The 20,000-nt window shown below is 41.1% G+C and overlaps 1 protein-coding gene across 1 annotated transcript; it reads left to right on the forward strand.

Annotated features, from left to right (window-relative positions):
• The first annotated feature begins 2,958 nt into the window (after positions 1-2,958).
• On the forward strand, positions 2,959-6,844 carry npas4l (neuronal PAS domain protein 4 like). Its single transcript, XM_083540561.1, has 10 exons — positions 2,959-2,980; positions 3,324-3,467; positions 3,860-4,023; positions 4,194-4,348; positions 4,433-4,529; positions 4,634-4,814; positions 4,928-5,037; positions 5,313-5,439; positions 5,571-6,368; positions 6,601-6,844. Exons 2-10 carry the CDS (start codon positions 3,340-3,342, stop codon positions 6,608-6,610), a joined length of 1,770 nt encoding a protein of 589 aa, XP_083396687.1. The 5' UTR covers positions 2,959-2,980; positions 3,324-3,339; the 3' UTR covers positions 6,611-6,844.
• Positions 6,845-20,000: the final 13,156 nt, after the last annotated feature.

Here is a 20,000-nt window from a genome sequence, read left to right on the forward strand (position 1 = left end):
TGTTTTACCTGAAACGAACCACCTCTTAATACCATCATTATTCTATTCCATTCAATTCAATCCATTTTTATTTGTATAACGCTTTTAACAATGGACATTGTCTCAAAGAAGCTTTACACAGGTAATGTGGTATGGAAGAATGTATATGTTTTTTTCGTTATAACTAAGTTTGTCCCAAATGAGTGAGCTGGTGGTGACAGTGGAAAGGAAAAACTCTGTGTTGGCATAAAGAAGAAACTTTGAGAGGAACCAGACTCAAAAGGGGAACCCATCCTCATCTGGGTGGCACCGAATGTCCATTTATTACAGCTAAATGAGGTGTGCAGTGATGTTGATCAAATGCGAACTGTAGTTCTGAGGTAGAGTGTCGGGAGGAATCATGCAGATCCCCAAAGAAAGGGACAGGAACACTGATCACTGTTACCACAGTAGCATGTTTAACTCGACTGAGAGAGAGAAAGCAAACATGAACTAGTTTTTCTGCATCCTGTAAAATGTAGCCAAATTTTTAAAGTGAAAGAAGCCGATGCTGGTAATGATATTCACATGAGCCTCAAAGGAAAGACTAGAGTCAATAATCAAGCCAAGGTCTTTGACTGCTGCACACACTGAGCCAGAAAGACCATCCAGAGATGCTACGCAATCCGAAACTTTACATCTAGCTGTATGTGGTCCTAGTAAATTTACTTCTGTCTTATCCGAGTTAAGCAGAATGAAGTTATCAAGCATCCACTGTCTACTGTCCTTTACACACTCTTTAACATTGTTAAGCATATTGCTAAACATTATGACTCCATGTCTATAGAAACCATCAATATTATAGAGAAATGCAGTATAACAGAGCACTGCATTACAGACTGGAATCTCATACAGTGAAAATGAACACAATTTATCAAGTAACAGCTGCACCACCCTCAAACATCCTCTCTAGCAGAAGCATCAATGTGTTTTCCCTGTATTTCTGTTTTCTCGGCGACTACTGTGTGTTTACTGTGTTATTACTATGTGATTACTGTGTTATTACTGTGCATTTACTGTGTCTTTACTGTGTGTAATTAAATTAAATCAGTTTTAATTGTACAGCATTTTAACAATTGACATTGTTCCAAATCAGCTTTTCAGGAATGAAGAGCTTATACACTTGGAATTTATATGTTGTTGCCAATAAGTTTATCCCTAATGAGTGAGCCATTGGTGACTGTGGAAAGGAAAAACTGCCTGAGCTTGAAGGAGGAAGAAACCTTGAGAGGAACCAGACTACATGAGGGATCCCATCTTCATCTGGGTAACAGAGAAAGTCCATTTATTATAATTCGATCATTGTTGAGGTATACAGTTTGGTGATGGACTCAAATGCAGAACTGTTTATTAAAACTTGACAGACAGAGAGACAAATATGGATTATTAAGTATCTAAATTGTTATATAAAAGTTAAAGACACTGTACAGTGTGATCAGGATGCAAGTAGGGACAAGACTAGCTCTGGTTGCATAACTAAAATGAAGAGCCAGATGGTAACACAGACATGAGGGATCTCTGGGATAAGAGATGCCACCACACCACTATCAACAAACCTGTGTGAACGCTTGAGATTGAGGGGACCAAAACTGTTTTCACCAAAACTGATCTTTCCGGATCTGCACCATTACCTCAGAAACACATACTGACTAAACACTTGACTAAATAAATATTTTCAGCCTCGAATTGAACACTGAAACTATGTCTAAGTCCCAAACACAAATTAGAAGGCTGTTTTATAACTGTGGGGCTTTGCAGGAGAAAACTCTGCCCCCTGCTGTAGTCTTCACTGTGCAATTACTAAGATTATTTTGGGAGTTAACTGTGTGCATTTTCAATGTTCAGTTCATGAATTTGCTTTGGTTGTGTGTCAGTGTTTTTGTCTGTTTTTAGAGCTTGCTTCAATCTTTCTTTTCTCTTTGTCCACGCCCCCGTCTTTATTTCTATATCAGTGTCTCTATCTAGAGTAATAAATCATATTTATGTTCAGGGTTGCTTCCTTTCTGTGTGTTCAGTCTGTCAGTAGTGCTCTGCTATAAATTGCTTTGTGTGTGTGTGTGTTATCTGGTTAAGTGCAGCCTGCAGACGGTCTGTGTGAGCTGGCGCTACCAGAGACGTAGAGTTCCTCAAAAGACACAGGAAACTGTCTGTCTGTCTGTCTGTCTGTCTTACACACACCTTAAATGGTTAATTAATATAATCATACAAAGTAACCCCCCACCTTTTGGTCGCTCTCTCCTTCTCTCAGTAATAAACGTGTAAACTTTTCACTTCTATTTTTATTCATAGAATTTCAGTACAGGCAGCAAGTGTTTTATATATTTATTATCTAATTATTTATTTAGAGGATAATAACTGTTGCATAACACTATTGTGCAGGGTGTGTGTGTGTGTGTGTGTGTGTGTGTGTGTGTGAGTGTGTGTGTGTGTGTGTGTGTGTGTGTGTGTGTGTGTGTGTGTGTGTGTGTGTGTGTGTGTTTCAGTAGCTCTGCAGTGATAATGATCAGTGTTTACAGGAGCAGATCACTGATCATTTACCTGATAATACACAGTCAGGAGCACTCACACACACACACACACACACACACACACACACACACACACACACACACACACACACACACACACACACACAGGTGGTAGTACACTGTGATGTATGTCTCATTGGCCTGTATTCGGTTTCAGTGTAATATTAAACCTCGGAATTGTGAAGTGATTATTTGGTATGTGTGCATTATATTATTGTTACATGTTGTAGTTTATTGCGTTTATTAGATTTAGGGCTTTGAAGCTACGCCCATTTACTTACGCGTCCCGCTGTGTTATCCCGCCCCTTCAATACTTAACATAGCTTGTGGTGATTACGTCACTATGATGTCAAGCCATTTTTTTTCCTCTGGCTACTTCAGCGCGCGGCTTATAAAAGCTTTCAATGAACACCGTCTCTCACACACACTTTGAGGTGAGTCTCTCTCTCTCTCTCTCTCTCTCTCTCTCTCTCTCTCTCTCTCTCTCTCTCTCTCTCTCTCTCTCTCTCTTTTTCCTCTCCTCACTTTCTTCTCTCTCCCCCATCTCTCTCTCTCTCTCTCTCTCTCTCTCTCTCTCTCTCTCTCTCTCTCTCTCTCTCTCTCTCTCTTTTTTTTCCTCTCCTCACTTTCTTCTCTCTCCCCCATCTCTCTCTCTCTCTCTCTCTCTCTCTCTCTCTCTCTCTCTCTCTAACCCGCGCACACACTGTCTGTCTCTCTGATACACTTTTTCTCATTTTTTTAAATAGACACATTCATTAATTTTTTATTTCTGAACAGAAGCCGAAAACTAGAAATGACGCTCGGACACTCACTATATTATTTACATTCACATTCCATATCTTCATCATCATCATCATCCACATCACCCACCTCGTCTTCTCCAGATGCACGCGGCCCCATGAGGAAGAACCGAAAGTTTCGGTGAGTTTCTGTTATCTGTTAATATATTTATTTTATATAAAGATTAACATGAGGCGCAGGACCGAGAATAAAACACCCGAAAATCTACCTGAATTATCATCATCATTATCATCATCAGTAGTCTGTAGTTGAGTAAAATAAGAAGTGATGCACGAGGGAGATATAACTGAAATCATGTTTCATGAATTAATTGTACGTTCATTATTTGCTATTTGCAATTTGCAATGAAAAACGAAAGTGAATATTTATTTCTCCCAAGTTTCAATGTTGTGACGTCATCACTCATTAATTTTAGTCAAGCTAATTATTTTTATATTATTATTAACGTGTTTGTGCGTGTGTGCGTGTGTGTGTGTGCGTGTGCATATGCGCGTGTGTCTGTACGCGCGCAGGTCCACCAAAGGAGCGTCAAAAGCGCGGCGTGATTTGATCAACGCAGAAATTCAGAAGTTGCGCGCGCTGCTGCCGATCAGCGCCAAGGAGCGCGAGCGCCTCTCCTACCTGCACGCGATGTCCGTCGTCTGCACGTTTATCCGGAAATCCGTACTGCTTGGGCGTAAGACTCCCTATAATAATAATAATAATAATAATAATAATAATAATAATAATAATAATAATAATAATAATAATAATAATGACCACTTTCACGCGGGCCACATGACACATATGTGTGTGTGTGTGTGTGTGTGTGTGTGTGTGTGTGTGTGTGTGTGTGGGTGCGTAAAGGTAATGGAGTTTGTGTTGGAGCTGGTGATGAAGGTGTGACTCCTGTGTATGAAGACCTGCTGGATGCACTGCCTGGTTTTTTAGTTCTGATGACGACAGAAGGGAAACTGCTGTACGTTTCTGAGAACGTATCCCACTGCCTTGGCCTTTCCATGGTAGGTGACATCATCATGCTTTGCTTTTCATACCACGGTCACGTGAACTGTGACATCATGTGTAACGTGTGTGATGTTGCACAGGTGGAGGTTCTGCAGGGGGACACATTTTACAGCATGATCACTGACAATGACACAGAAAAGGTTAAGCTCTACCTTCAGGACCAGGCCCTGAACACAGGTAACACACGCATACACAAACTCACAGAGATAATCATAATATAATATTAATAATAACAATAATAGTAATAATAATGTGTATGTAATCTCTCTGCATGTCTGTAGAGAGGAGTTGTGTGTGTGTGTTCAGGACTAATAGACGCTGCTGCCCCCTGCTAGTCAGGTTGCGTTTGTTTGACCCTCAGCGGGGCCTCGTCGTGGCACTGTGTTCACCTTCACAGAGAGAGAGAGACAGCTTTACCACCAAACACACACCAGACATGAGATACACTCACACACACCACAGGTAACAAATACACCGCCCAACACACACACACTGCAAACACAAACTGGACATGTGATATAAGCATATACCCACTATTAATATGATCTAAGACAAAACCCTGTGTGTTTATGCAGTGTAGTCCTACATTTGGGTTATGAGGCAGAGGAGCTGATTGGTCAATCATGGTACAGCATTATCCACCCTGATGACCTGTTACTAAGCGCCAGAACACACAAACAACTGAGTAAGTATCTGTCTTTCGAATACACATTCACACGTGCACACACACGCACGCACGCACGCACACACACACACACACACACACACACACACACACACACACACACACACACACACACACACACTTAGTGACTGTGTTACTAAAATCTGAGATATAATCTTTAACACCTGGCATTGTGTGTGTGTGTGTGTGTGTGTGTGTGTGTGTGTGTGTGTGTGTGTGTGTGTGTGTGTGTGTGTGTGTGTGTGTGTGTGTGTGTGTGTGTGTGTTCTGTACAGTGCACTGTGAGCAAGTAGACATGGTGCTAAGAGTGCAAGATAAACAGCTAAACTGGGTCTGGCTTTATATCATCGCCAAGAGACACACACAAAGTCACATGATCACCTGTACCAATTACATCATCAGGTAATAACAGGTCATGTTACAGCTGCTAACATGCTAAACATGAACTCTGGCTGCACTTCCTTAAGGAAAGAGGAAAAGTAATGTGAAATGAAAAGAAGATGAATGTTGTGTTGTTGTTGTTGTGTTTGTAGTGAAGTCGAGGCTGAGGATCTGAGACCTACACTCAGTGTCGTGCCGTCCATCTCTTCTTCGTCCCCTAGTCCTCCAGTTCCCCAGAATTCTCAGCACTCCACCAAGAGACCAGCAGAGGACAGCACTGAACACAAGAGGAGAAAAAACAGACGAGTGTCTACAGCTGCATCCTTTTCTCTTCCCTATAGCCCTGGTTCCTCTTCATCTTCTCCAGCACAGGATGCTGGCAACTTCCTGTTAAGCTCCTCATTATACCCCCCCACCTCTCAGACCTTTCAGTTCCCCAGCTTAAACCCCACCCCCCTGACTCCACCCCCAGTGCATTACCATAGTGAGGTCAGTGTTCCAGATGACCATTTAGAACTTTCTGGCACCTTGGCTGACAGTTTCCTGTACATTGAGGACTTTAATTCATTTCCTGCATTAGTGACTGGAAGAGGGAGAACATTCCATGCCACAGAGGATTATGGGTGGACAGGCCTGCTGACTCCGTCCCCTTCATCTCTACATTACACTGAGGTGGAGCAGGTTGAGATCAGCGTCCTTGCTCAGCAGATCTCTTCTCTGGCCAGTAGCTTTGATTCTTACTGTACTAAAAACCCCGCCCACCGATCTGACCATGAGCCTGACTTTCAGTCTCATGACCCTGAGGACGTCCTATTGGATGAAGAAGTGATTGACAGTGTAATGCAGGTTCACAGGGCTACTCTGGAGGTTGAGGCTCTCGAGGCTCTGCTGGAGATAGAAAGTAATTCAGAGGAACAACACGAGTTCAGCATTTATTCACACATGGCAAGGTACCTCTCTCTCTCTCTCTCCTCTCTCTCTCTCTCTCTCTCTCTCTCTCTCTCTCTCTCTCTCTCACACACACACACACACACACACACACACACACACACACACACACACACACTCACACACACACACACACACACACACACACACACTCACACACACAAACATATTAATAAAGTGTGTGTGTGTGTGTGTGTGTGTGTGTGTGCCTGTGTGTGTGCGTGTGTGTTTCAGATGGGTTTAATGGTGATTTTTTTCTGTGATGTCACTGCCTCAAACAGAGGTCTTGGACCCCGATCAGTCCAGATCTTGTATCCTGGAGTCCAGCAGCTCTTTCTTCACTAGTGCCATGAGAAAGGGCCGTAACGAACACTACCTCAAACCTCATCATTATCATCATTATTATTATTTTTTATAATGTACAGATATAAAGGTATAAACAGTGTTTTATTGTAAATACATTACACTCTGGCTTTATTTTTCTAATGCTAATAAAATAAAATATATGAAAAAACTATATAGTGTGCGAGACTATTGAGACAACAACAACAACTTCTTTTGGCTGCTCCCATTAGGGGTCGCCACAGCGGATCATCCATCTCCATACCCCACTTTTCTCTCCATCTACCTCCTCCTTGACCTTGCCCTTTATCCTCCTTCCTGGCGGCTTCATCCTCAGCATTTCTCTAACAATATAATCCCATGTCCCTCCTCTGCACATGTCCAAACCATCTCAATCTCGCCTCCCTTAACCTTGTCTCCAAAACTTTCTACATGCGCGGTCCCTCTAATAAACGAATTTCTAATCCTGTCCATCCTAGTCACTCCCAATAGAAATCTCAGCATCTTCAGCTCTGCTACCTCCAGCTCCACCTCCTCCTACCCTTCTATCACAAATCACTCCTGCCAATCGTCTCCACCACTCCACCCTGCCTGCACTTTTTTCTTCACACACTCCATAACTTTGCACTGTTGACCCCAGGTACCTAAACTCCTCCACCTTCACCACCTCTTCTCCCAGCAACCGCACCACTCCACTGCCATCCCTTTTATTCACACACATGTACTCTGTCTTACTCCTACTGACTTTCATTCCCTTCTCTCCAGCGCATATCTCCACCTCTCCAGGCTCTTCTCAACCTGCTTCCTACTCTCACCAATCTCATCCCCACACATCATAGTCCATGGAGACTCCTGTCTGAGCTCGTTCGTCAACCTGTCCATAACCACTTCAAACAGGAAATGGCGGAGAGCCGATCCTTTATGCAGTCCAACCTTTACCTTAAACCAGTCTGTCATTCCTACTGCACACTTCCCTGCTGTCACACTGTCCTTATACATGTCCTTCAACAACAGAATTAAGAAAAATGCAACAAGTATACAAAAAAAACATCAACTAAACATTAACAATAACATTGTATATTTTATATATATATATATATATATATATATATATATATATATATATATATATATATATATATATATATATATATATACACATACACACAGGTGCATCACAATAATGTATTTTGTATTAGCAATTCAATACAAAAAGTGAAACGTGAATATTATATAGATTCATCACACACAGACCGATGTATTTCGAGTGTTTATTTCTTTTAATTTTTATGATTTTGGCTCACAACTAACAAAATCCCACCAATCTCAAAAAAATTTAAAATACTTCATAAGACCAATAAAAAAAAACATTTTCAGTGAATTGTTCTGGAAAGTATGTAATTTACTGTATATGTAATCAAAACTTGGTAGGGGCTCCTTTTGCTCTAATTACTGCCTTAATTCGGCATGACATAGAGGTGATCAGTCTGTTGCACTGCTGAGGTGGTATGGATCCCAAGTTTCATTGACAGTGGCCTTCAGCTCATTTGCATTTTTTGGTTTCTCATTTTCCTCTTGACAATATCCCATAGATTCTTTATGGGGTTCAGGTCTGGTGGGTTTGCTGGCCAGTTAAGCACACCAACACCATGGTCATTTAACCAATTTTTGGTGCTTTTGGCAGTGTGGGCAGGTGCCAAATCCTGATGGAAAATAAAATCAATATCTCCATAAAGCTTGTCAGCAGAGGGAAGCATTAAGTGCGCTAAAACTTCCTGGTAGATGACTGTGCTGACTGTGGACCTGATAAAACACAGTGAACCAACACCAGCAGATGACATGACTCCCCAAACCACCACTGAATGTACAAACTTTACACTGGACCTCAAGCAACTTGGATTCTGTGCCTCTTGTCCAGACTCTGTTACCTTAAATTAGAAATAAAATGTAAAACTTTCGTTCATGTTTTCTGAAAAGACTACTTTGGCCTACTGAGCAACAGTCCAGTCCTTTTTTTCCTTTGACAAAAGTAAGACACCTCTGACGTTGTCTCTGGTTCAGGAGTGGCTTCACAAGGAATGCATCAGTTGTAGCCCATGGATACGTCTGTGTGGTGGCTCTTGAAGCACTGACTCCAGCTGCAGTCCACTCTTTGTGAATCTCCCCCAAATTCTTGAATGGGCTTCATTTGACCTTTTTCTACCACATTTTTCCTTCCACTTAACTTTCTATTAATGTGCTTGAATACAACTTCTTTAGCAATGACCTTTTGTGTCTTATCCTCCATGTGCATGGTGTCAGTGATCATCTTTTTGACAACTGGCAAGTCAGCAATCTTTCCCCAGGACTGTGTAGCCTGAACCAGACTCAGGAAACCTTTGCAGGTGTTTTGAGTTAATTAGCTGATTAAAGTGTGACACCACAAGTCTCCAATATAGTTCAGAAAGAACTTTTTCACAATTTAAACATTTTCTAAGATACTGAATTTTGGGTTTTCATCAGCTGTAAGCCATAATCATCAAAATTAAAAGAAATAAACACTTGAAATATATCAGTCTGTGTGTGATGAATCTATATAATATACAAGTCTTACTTTTTGTATTGAATTACTCAAATAAATCAACTTTTTAATGATATTCTAATTTATTGAGATGCACCTGTGTGTGTGTGTGTGTGTGTGTGTGTGTGTGTGTGTGTGTGTGTGTGTGTGTGTGTGATGTTACATGTTCAGTCCTGATATCTTTTCCATATTTGTCCCTTTTTTGTAATTGAGATCTTCAAGCTAATTATAATATTACACAAAGATAACCCAAGTAAATGTAAAATTCACTCAAAATGTAGATGTTCAGTTAAATGATTTAATTTATGAATCGAATCAGGAATGAACTGTAATGAACAAAATTTTTTGAATAAAGAGTTACATTTTATTTGCCACAGCCAGGCCTGAATACTGCCAGACCTGTTCAATCAAGTAATCACTTTAATATTACCTGTGTGTCAAAGTGAAGCAAAGATCTCAAAAAGCAACACATCATGCTGTGAACTCTAGAAATTCATGAACAGATGAGAATAAAAATAATTTACATGCAATAGTTTGGAAAGGGTTATAAAGCCATTTCTGAGGATTTGAGATTTCCTCCACAGTGAAATGAAAGACTCATTGCTCAGTTATCACAGACGCTTGATTGCTCTTGTTCCTGCCACACAACCAGTTATTAAGTTTAGGGGCAATTACTTTTTCACATAGGACCTGGAAAATTTGGACTGCTTTGTTCCCTTAATAAATGAAGGAACATTTACAAACTGCATTTTGTATTTACTCTGGTTATCTTTGTATAATATTAACATTTTCTTGATGATCTCTGTGTGTGTGTGTGTGTGTGTGTGTGTCTGTGTGCTTTATAAAGTGCTTTATACGTCAGTAGTAGTATTTTATAATCAATGCGAGATTTGATTGGGAGCCAGTGTAGACTGATTAAAACAGGAGTGATGTGGTCATATTTTCTAGATCTAGTGAGGACTCTTGCTGCTGCATTCTGAACTAATTGAAGCTTATTTATGCACTTACTCGCACACCCAGACAGTAAAGCGTTACAGTAGTCTAATCTAGAAGTAACAAAAGCATGAACACATTTTTCTGCATCCTCATATTTTTGCAGATATTGTGACATTGATCGGGAAAGCATTTCTGGCAGATCCTATGACCTGACCATACACCACAGTCATATTAGAAAAATGTTGAGGTTCTAAGTCATAAAAGGTTGGAAAACTCTCTGGACATGCAGTTTAGAATTGTTGTTTCCTGCAAATGTTGCCAGCATTGATTGGTGATCAAATAAAATGCCCTGAACATAGTTAAGCATAGCAACTTATCTTACAGCTGTGAGATATTGTTGAGCTTGTTTGTGCTCCAATGATTTCCACAGGGCAGGTAGCCTATTTACAAGTTTTGACTGATAAATATTTGCACACCAGAATGCAGATTTTTGGGGAACATTTACTTAAACCTAAGCATCACTACCTAAATTATTATCCAGAACTTTTCATTCAATTTCTCTGTTGAAGTAGAGAAGGGAACTGAATTCATAGCCAGAGACTATGATGACAAGATAATTGAGTTAGTTGCTCATCTTGACTTTGATCATCTCCTTACTCTCATTAGTTATGATCTGACCATAAAAGGGATAGCTTATAAGAGCAACATGTTTGTGGTGATAGGCCATAATGATGAAGAACTTGTAGTTGGACAAATCAAAAAGGCTGTAATTCATAAAAATTCAGCAGTATAACTAGATCACTGAGGTATATCAGACTAGTTGGCAACCTTACAGTAAAGCGTATATCACTACACAAATGTAGGAGGCCTATTACTGTGTCATACTGTACGGTACTGTGGCATGTTTTTGCTAAATCTTTAACTTTTTAACCTTTCTTTACCACTATATTTTAGATTCATGTCCTACATGTCCATCCATAATAAAATAAAGGTTATCATCTTCAAGGTTTTGCTCAGCCTGTCTGAGGATATTCAAGAACACGTGATCACTTCACTTGAACGCTCAGCTGTGGAATCAAAAGAAGACCTCAAGTATGTACAGCAGGAATATCTCAGAGATTCCTTGCCTGTTATACAACAAAGGAAGCTTGTGGAGGCATTTAAACTTGGTAATTATTATCAAATTAATGTTAGTAGTTGTTCAGTCTAGTTATTGATAGTTCACCCAAAAATTTACAGTGATGTAGATGACTTTTTTCTTCAGTAGAATGTGATTCATATAAGTTAGTGGAAATCATCGCTGTGAGACTCACAAACAAAATTAATATTCATTGCTAATGACAATATACTAGGTCTTGTAATGCCAAATGCTTGTTCTGTGAAAAAAATGTAATACCTTTAATCTACAGCCTCAACAAATGGTCCTGAGCATGTTCTTGAGTCTGGAGTGTAGTGGCGTATATGAAAGGGTTAAGGTTTAATAGACATCATCATGCGACAGAAAGCTCACACTCCAGACTGTTGTGAACGTGCTCTGGACCATTTGTTGAGGCTGCGGATTGAAGCTAGTAATGGTTTAAATAATCAACAGTCCAATTGTTCCACTTTATAAGACCTCAGTGTATTATCGGGAGTTAAAGGTATTAATCTTGTTTTGCGTATATATATATATATATATATATATATATATATATATATATATATATATATATATATATATATATATAATTTCTCCCTATGGGATGGTTAACATTGATATGCATTTTATAAATCACCAAGTAATGGTTTTATTTTCTTTAATTTTTTACTGAAAAAAAAAGTCACCTACACTTTTGGATGGTGTGAGGGTGAGGAAATAAACAGCAAATTGTTTTGTGTGAACTGTCTCTAAAAGCAACATGAATTAGTCAAAAACGAGATTATTTACATTCAGATGGATTTGGTCCAACCGCGGACACAGTTTTCCCCAAAGGCAGTTTCTATTATTTATGCTCTAATTTCTTTAAAAACAAATAAATTGAGTTGCCACTCAAAATCACAGTCTGTCAAAAGATACAGGTCTGTCTTCGCACTCCAGTCCACAACCTTGTTTATTTGCATTTTTAAGCTCAAGCTCTTCACAAGCATCAACATCTTTTAGTTTGAGCAAGGTAAGCCAATCAGCCAACATATTCAGTGGTATGTGATATGAAACATTGAGATTCCTTGGGATAAAATGCCTAAGGAAGTGCCATTTACAAGTGACAAGTGACCTGCTCCCAAGAAGCAATGATGAAGGTTATGAACCCTGGCTGATGAAATAAGAAAGTATGAGGTTAACCCCACACGCAATTAATGTTTTATCATTTGCTGTAACTTCATAAAGCAGTACCCCAAAAGTTTTGCTGATATGACACCAGGTGGTGTCATCATTGGTGGTGGATATACTTCACTCCTTTGTCAAGTAAAAATAAGAATTGAGAACATTAACTGCGCAGGGACATTGAAGCGGCACCAATCTTCAAGACTGCCTGGAAAACTTCAGAGGCCAAGTGATTCTTATGGATGCACACATTTTAACCTGGAACTGCCATCAGAGGAAACATATGAGACACTGGAGCAGAAGCAGCAACAGTTGGAGATCATTTATAGACAAGAAGTTATTTACAGTGGTGAGAAGGCAGACGTGATAAACATTATGGAAACAACATTCTGTCTACAGTGTAAACATATCAATCAGACTACATCACCGTCTATTGAAGACTTGAGAATCCAGTGTCCTTACTTTTTTACCCAAAGGGGGATCTTTGGTCACTTCGAGTTACTAACTGACATTAACATGTTACATGCCTTGGACCTATCCATTAAAGAATGTGGAGAAGGAATCATGAAGTATTTTCAAAAATATTCTGCTCAAAACTGTATTTAAAATGCATGAATATGGTGCTAATAAACATATTTGATACTGTTTTGAGATATTAACTATAAATGTTGTCTGTTGCTGGGGATAAAGCTATAATAAGAGGATGGATGATTAGCTTTGAAAGACAAGTAATCTGTGAAGGTGCTTTTTAGGCATTTAATTGGTTTAAACCCAGAGAGAGGAACAAAGACCAGCCAGGTAAATATGGTATCCAAGAAGACAGGGAAACTTGTCCATAAAAAGGCAGCAACTGTGAATCCTCATGTGGCCACCCTCATATAAAACCTTTTAGACTTAGAGTAGGGCTTTGTTCAATAATGTAAACTCAGAGCGTTGTGTTCTACAGCTCTTAGATGTTCTACACAGTAGATGTTCATGTGAGGTCAGCATTGTGTTCTGCAATCACGACTTCATGTAAGTTCACAGCATTCTGTTTTGCAACCAAATGTTCATGTAAAGTCAGAGCATTGTTCTGCAAATTAGTGTTCATATGATGTCACAGCATTTTGATCTGTAACCACATCTATATGTAAAGTCTGAGCATTGTGTTCTGTTCAATCGCAATGGTGAAGTGAAAACAATGTTAATAAATGCATTGTATATACTATTGGCTTTAATAAAAGCTTAAAGTTTAAAGGCCACCTTTGTGTTCAAGAAATTGTCTGTGGTTTCCATTTTAGAATGCAAATTTAAATAACAGAAAAAATAAATAAAGATCACATTCTATAATATGTTAATAAAGTTTTTCAGTATTTTACAGTAATAAAGTTTATGATTATAGTAGGACAACTAAAACAGAATAACGGCAACCAAATACCTAAAGTGTTACACTGTACAACTTATATTTTATACAGCACAGTACGTAAATTATTTTTATGGTAATCAACCTTTGTGCTATATTACAGTAGGTGCAGTGTAGAATCACAGTGCCAGTGTAAATTAACAGAATTCTTTACAGTGTAGATCTTTAAAAATTTACATTTACACAATTACATACACATATGTATTACACAAATATAAAAAATATATTGCATTAATTTGATCTATAATGAAATATATTATTTAGAAAAGCAGACATTTTTTTTTTAATGTACACTGTTTAAATGATGATCACAAATGTTACTAATAATAAACTGCATTAATAGAAAATTACAAGCAATTTCATGTTTGGCATTTCATTCCCCCTATCCATACTGAAATTAAACTGAAAAAAAACCAAACAATATATGGATGCTTTTTATTAGGTTTTAATCTTGCACCCTGGGTTTGATGTTGAAAAGTTTGATGTTGAAATAATGAAAAGTATTTATACAAATATATTTATTAATAATTAAAAGTAAGTAAAATACAGTATAGTACATGTACTCACTATAAATGTGATACAGTGTACTGTATTTCTACGAATTTACAAAAAATTCAATTCTATATTCTTTAAGTTACAGCTTAAACAATAAAAAAAAGCGGTTTTCCATTTATCGGAGTATATTTGTTTTCCCTCAATAATAAAAACCGCATTTTAAAAACTGCATTTGTGTTTACCTGTGTTATCTTTTACTAATATTTAAATTAGTAAATAAAAAATTTGGACATACCACTGTATTTCAAGTGTTTATTTCTTTTCATTTTGATTATTATGGCTTACAGCTAATGAAAACCCAAAATTCAGTATCTCAGAAAATTTAATATAGTTTAATATTGGAGACTCACTGTTAGGCGAGTGACTGAGGCGGAAGCCGAAGCACTGAAAAACAAGGAAGCCTTAATAGAGAACTTGCAGCAAAACACATAGACACCAACGAAAACAATAACGGACGCTGAAGTGGGGTGAGAGAGGTGGTTATATGGGCATGTTAAACGAGAGGCAGGTGTTCGGAATCAGTAGGATGGTGATGAGCTCCGAGCGGGCGGGGCACGCGCAGGAGAAGAAGCAGGGTGTACCCTGACACCACCCCCTCCCCCAGGGGCGGCACCAGACGACCTGACCTGGCGACGAGGGTGGCCCCTCGCCCGGGGGGTGCCGGGCAGCGTGGAACTCCCCCAACAAAGCAGGATCCAGTACATCCTGCCGGGCCACCCATGTCCGCTCCCCTGGACCATACCCCTCCCAATACACCAGGTACTTAAGGCGACCCCCGCGCCGCCTAGAATCCAGGACCTCCCTCACCGCGTAGACACCGGGCTGGTCCACGACTTCCGGCTGGGCGGTCGCCGCAGGGTCACCAGGAAACTCAGGATAACCACGGCTGATCTCCGTCTCCTCGCCCCCACTTCCGAGAGCGCCGTTCCGCACCAGAGCTTCCAGGAGGTCACCGCGCTGCTCCAGGCCCTCCAGGAGGGCCCCGCTCCACCTCAGGTTCTCCAGGGGATCTCTGCCGTACTCCAGGCTATCCAGGACGGCTCTGTCCCGCTACAGGACCTCCAGGAGCTCTCCTCCCTGCTCCAGAACCTCCAGGATGGCTCAGCTCCGCTCCAGGTCTCCAAGGAGAGCTCAGCTCCGCTCCAAGTCTCCAAGGAGAGCTCAGCTCCGCTCCAGGTACCAAGGAGAGCTCAGCTCCGCTCCAGGTCTCCAAGGAGAGCTTTTCTCCGTTCCTGTGCATCCAGAGCGGCCCCGAGAGCTCTTCTCAGTTCCAGAGCATCCAGAGCGGCCCCAAAAGCTCTTCTCTGTTCCTGTGCATCCAGAGTGGCCCTGAGAGCTCCTCTCAGTTCCAGAGCATCCAGAGCGACCCCGAGAGCTCTTCTCAGTTCCAGGGCATCCAGAGAGTCCCTGAGAGCTCTTCTCAGTTCCAGGGCATCCAGAGAGTCCCAGAGAGCTCCGTTCCGCTCCAGAGAGTCCCCGAGAGCTCCGTTCCGCTCCAGAGAGTCACCCAGAGCTCCGTTCCGCTCCAGAGTCCTGAAAGGAGCTCGGCTTCATCCCAGGACCTCCAGGCGAGCTCGGCTTTGTCCCAGGACCTCCAGGCGAGCTCGGCTTCGTCCCAGGACCTCCAGGCGAGCTCCTCTCCGCTCCAGGGTCTCCAGGCGAGCTCCTCTCCGCTCCCGGGTCCTCAGGCGGCCTCCTCTCCGCTCCTAGGCTTCCAGGCGGCCTCCTCTCTGCTCCTAGGCTTCCAGGAGAGCTCCTCTTCGCTCCAGGTCCCTGACGAGAGCTCGGCTTCGCTCCCGGTCCCAGATGAAAGCTCGGCTTTGCTCCCGGTCCCAGACGAGAGCTCGGTTCCGCTCCAGCGTCCCAAGGAGCACTCAACTCACCTCCAAGACTGCGAAAGGGACGTCGAACCGCTGCCTCTGGCTTTATCCGAAGGCGACGGCTCGACCCACAGTCTCCCAGGAAGTGACGGCTCGATCATTGACACCCTGCGCCAGAGTGCTGTATCCAAGCACATTAATGGAAAGTTGGAAGGAAGAAATGTGGTAGAAAAGGTGAAACTAAGCCCATTTAAGATTTTGGGAGAAATTCACAATGTGGACTGCAGCTGGAGTCAGTGCTTCAAGAGCAACCACACAGACGTATCCATGGGCTACAACTGACACATTCCTTGTGTCAAGCCACTCCTGAACCAGAAACAACGTCAGAGGTGTCTTACCTGGGCAAAGGACAAAGATGACTGGACTGTTGCTAAATGGGCAAAAGTTGTCTTTTCAGATAAAAGAAAATTTTGCATTTCATTTTGAAATCAAGGTCCCAGAGTCTGGAGGAAGAGAGGAGAGCCACAGAATCCAAGTTGCTTGAGGTCCAGTGTAAAGTTTGCACAGTCAGTGGTGGTTAGGGGAGTCATGTTAACTGCTGGTGTTGGTCCACTGTGTTTTATCAAGTCCAAGGTCAGCACAGCCATCTACCAGGAGATTTTAGAGGGATTCATGCTTCACTGTGCTGACCAGCTTTATGAAGATGCTGATTTCAATTTCCAACAGAAGTACTAATACCTGGTTTAAGGACCATGGTATCCATGTGCTTGATTGCCAAGTAAATGCGCCCGACCTGAACCAGAAAAAGAAAAACATAACATAAAGATAACATGTCAGCAGCGTCACAGAACGGGAGCCCCAGCCGAGTACTGAGTTCTGTACATGTTCATACTTTTCAGTAGTCCAACATTTCTGAGTTAAAAATATGTTTTTTTATTTTTTATTTTTTTATTGGTCTTAAGTTATATTCTTATTTTCTGAGATACTCAATTTTAGGTTTTCTTTAGCTGTAAGCCATAATCATCATAATTAAAAGAAATCTTCTTCTTCTTCTATCGGCTTCTCCCATTAGGGGTCACCACAGCGGATCATCTGTCTCCATACCCCTCTGTTCCTACTGCATAATTCACGGCTGTCACACTGTCCTCATACATGTCCTGCACCACCCTCACATACTTCTCTGACACACCTGACACCTGACACCCTGTCATACGCTTTCCCTAAATCCACAAACACACAATGCAACTCCTTCTGACCTTCTCTATACTTCTCCATCAACATTCTCAAAGAAAATAATGCATCTGTGGTGCTCTTCCTCGGTATGAAACCATACTGCTGCTCACAGATGGTCACCACTTCTCTCAGCCTGGCTTCCACTACTCTTTCCCATAACTTCATGGTGTGACTGATCAACTTAATTCCTTTGTAGTTACTGCAGGTCTGCACATCTCCCTTATTCTTAAAGATCGGTACCAGCACACTTCTTCTCCATTCCTCAGGCATCTTCTCACCTTCCAAAATCCTGTTAAACAATCTTGTTAAAAACTCCACTGCCATCTCTCCTAAACATCTCCATGCCTATACCGGTATGGTCCAACCGACTTTCCACTCTTCCTTCTCCTAATTGCTGCTCTCACTTCCTCCTTATTAATCCTATCCACTTCCTGCTTTACCATCTCAACACCATCCAACCTTCTCTCTCTCTCATTTTCCTAGTTCATCAGCTGCTCAAATCCCTCCATCTTCTCAACACACTCTCCTCACTAGTCAACACATTTCCATCTCCATCTTATATTGCTCTAACTTGCAGCACATCCTTCCCAGCTCGATCCCTCTGCCTGGCCAATTGCTACAAATCCTTTTTTTCCTTCCTTAGTGTCTAACTTCTAATACAGCGCCTCATATGCCTTTTCTTTGGTTTTCATCACATCCCTCTTCACCTGCTGCTGCATCTCCTTATACTCCTGCCTACTTTTCTCATCACTCTGTCGATCCCAATTCTGTTTTGCCAGCCTCTTTCTCCTTATGCTTTCCTGCACTTCCTCATTCCACCACCACCTCTCTTTGTCTTCCTTTCTATTTCCAGATGTCACACCAATCATACCTTTCTAGCTGTCTCCCTTATCAATTCTGCAGTAGTTGCCCGATTATCTCGCACCACTTCACCACCACTGAGCCCCTGTCTGACATCTTCCCTAAATCTCACACTACACTACAGTCTTCCTCCTTCATTTTCCACCATCTTATTCTTCTTTCAGTCCTCACTCTCCTCCTCTTCTTCTTCACCTCCAAAATCATCCTACAACCTCCAATCTCCTTCAGGTTTCATCTCCTACATAGAACATAGATAACAGATAACTCCAGAGGTAATTTAACCTGTTTTAAAAATAATTAACTCTTCCATTAGCACTAAATCCTTCAAACTGGCAGTTATCCACCCCCTTATTAAGAAACCTGACCTTGACCCATGCCAGTTGTCCAACTACAGACCAATATCAAATCTCCCCTTTATATCCAAAATTTTAGAAAAGGTTGTAGCACAGCAGTTATGCTCACACCTACTTATGAATAACATTTTTTAAATGTATCAGTCAGGATTTCGGCCTCATCATAGCACAGAGACGGCGCTAGTTAAGGTGGTAAATGACCTGTTATTGGCCTCTGATCAGGGTTTTGTCTCCTTACTTGTTCTGCTCGACCTTAGTGCAGCTTTTGACACCATTGATCACACTATACTACTTGCTAGACTTGAGAATGTTGTTGGAATAAAGGGAACAGCTCTCTCTTGGCTCAGTTCTTATTTGACTGATCGCTATCAGTTTGTTGATGTAAATGGTGAGTTCTCCACACTCTATGAGGTAAAGTTTGGTGTTCCTCAAGGATCTGTCTTAGGCCCACTGCTTTTCTCTTTATATATGCTGCCTCTTGGTGAAATCATTCATAAACATGGGATTCGCTTCCATTGCTATGCTGATAACACACAGCTGTATATTTCAGCAAAGCCAGATGAGCGAGATCAGCTTAACAATGTTGAGAAGTGTGTAAAGGACATTAGACAGTGGATGCTTAATAACTTTCTTCTGCTCAACTCAGATAAGACGGAAGTACTTTTACTAGGACCACATGCAGCTAGAAGTAAACTTTCCGATTACGTAGCATCTCTGGATGGTGTTTCTGTTTCAGCGTGTACGGCTGTCAAAGACCTTGGTGTGATTATTGACCCGAGTCTTTCCTTTGAGTCTCACGTGAATAATATTACCAGGATCGCCTTCTTTCACCTTAGAAATATTGCTAAAATTAGAAATATGATGTCGTTACAGGATGCAGAAAAACTAGTTCATGCTTTTGTTACTTCTAGATTAGACTACTGTAACGCTTTACTGTCTGGGTGTGCGAGTAAGTGCATAAATAAGCTTCAGTTAGTTCAGAATGCAGCAGCAAGAGTCCTCACTAGATCTAGGAAATATGACCACATTACCCCTGTTTTAATCAATCTACACTGGCTCCCAATCAAATCTCACATTGATTATAAAATACTACTACTACTGACGTATAAAGCACTTAACGGTCTCGCACCGCAGTATCTGAATGAACTTCTGTACCAGTATGATCCTCCACGCCTACTTAGATCAAAAGGTGCTGGCTATCTGTTGGTTCCTCAAATAATGAAGACTACAGCAGGGGGCAGATCTTTCTCTTATAAAGCCCACAGTTATG

Source organism: Silurus aristotelis (assembly GCF_946808225.1).
Source record: "Silurus aristotelis genome assembly, chromosome: 4".
NCBI classification, from domain to species: domain Eukaryota; kingdom Metazoa; phylum Chordata; class Actinopteri; order Siluriformes; family Siluridae; genus Silurus; species Silurus aristotelis.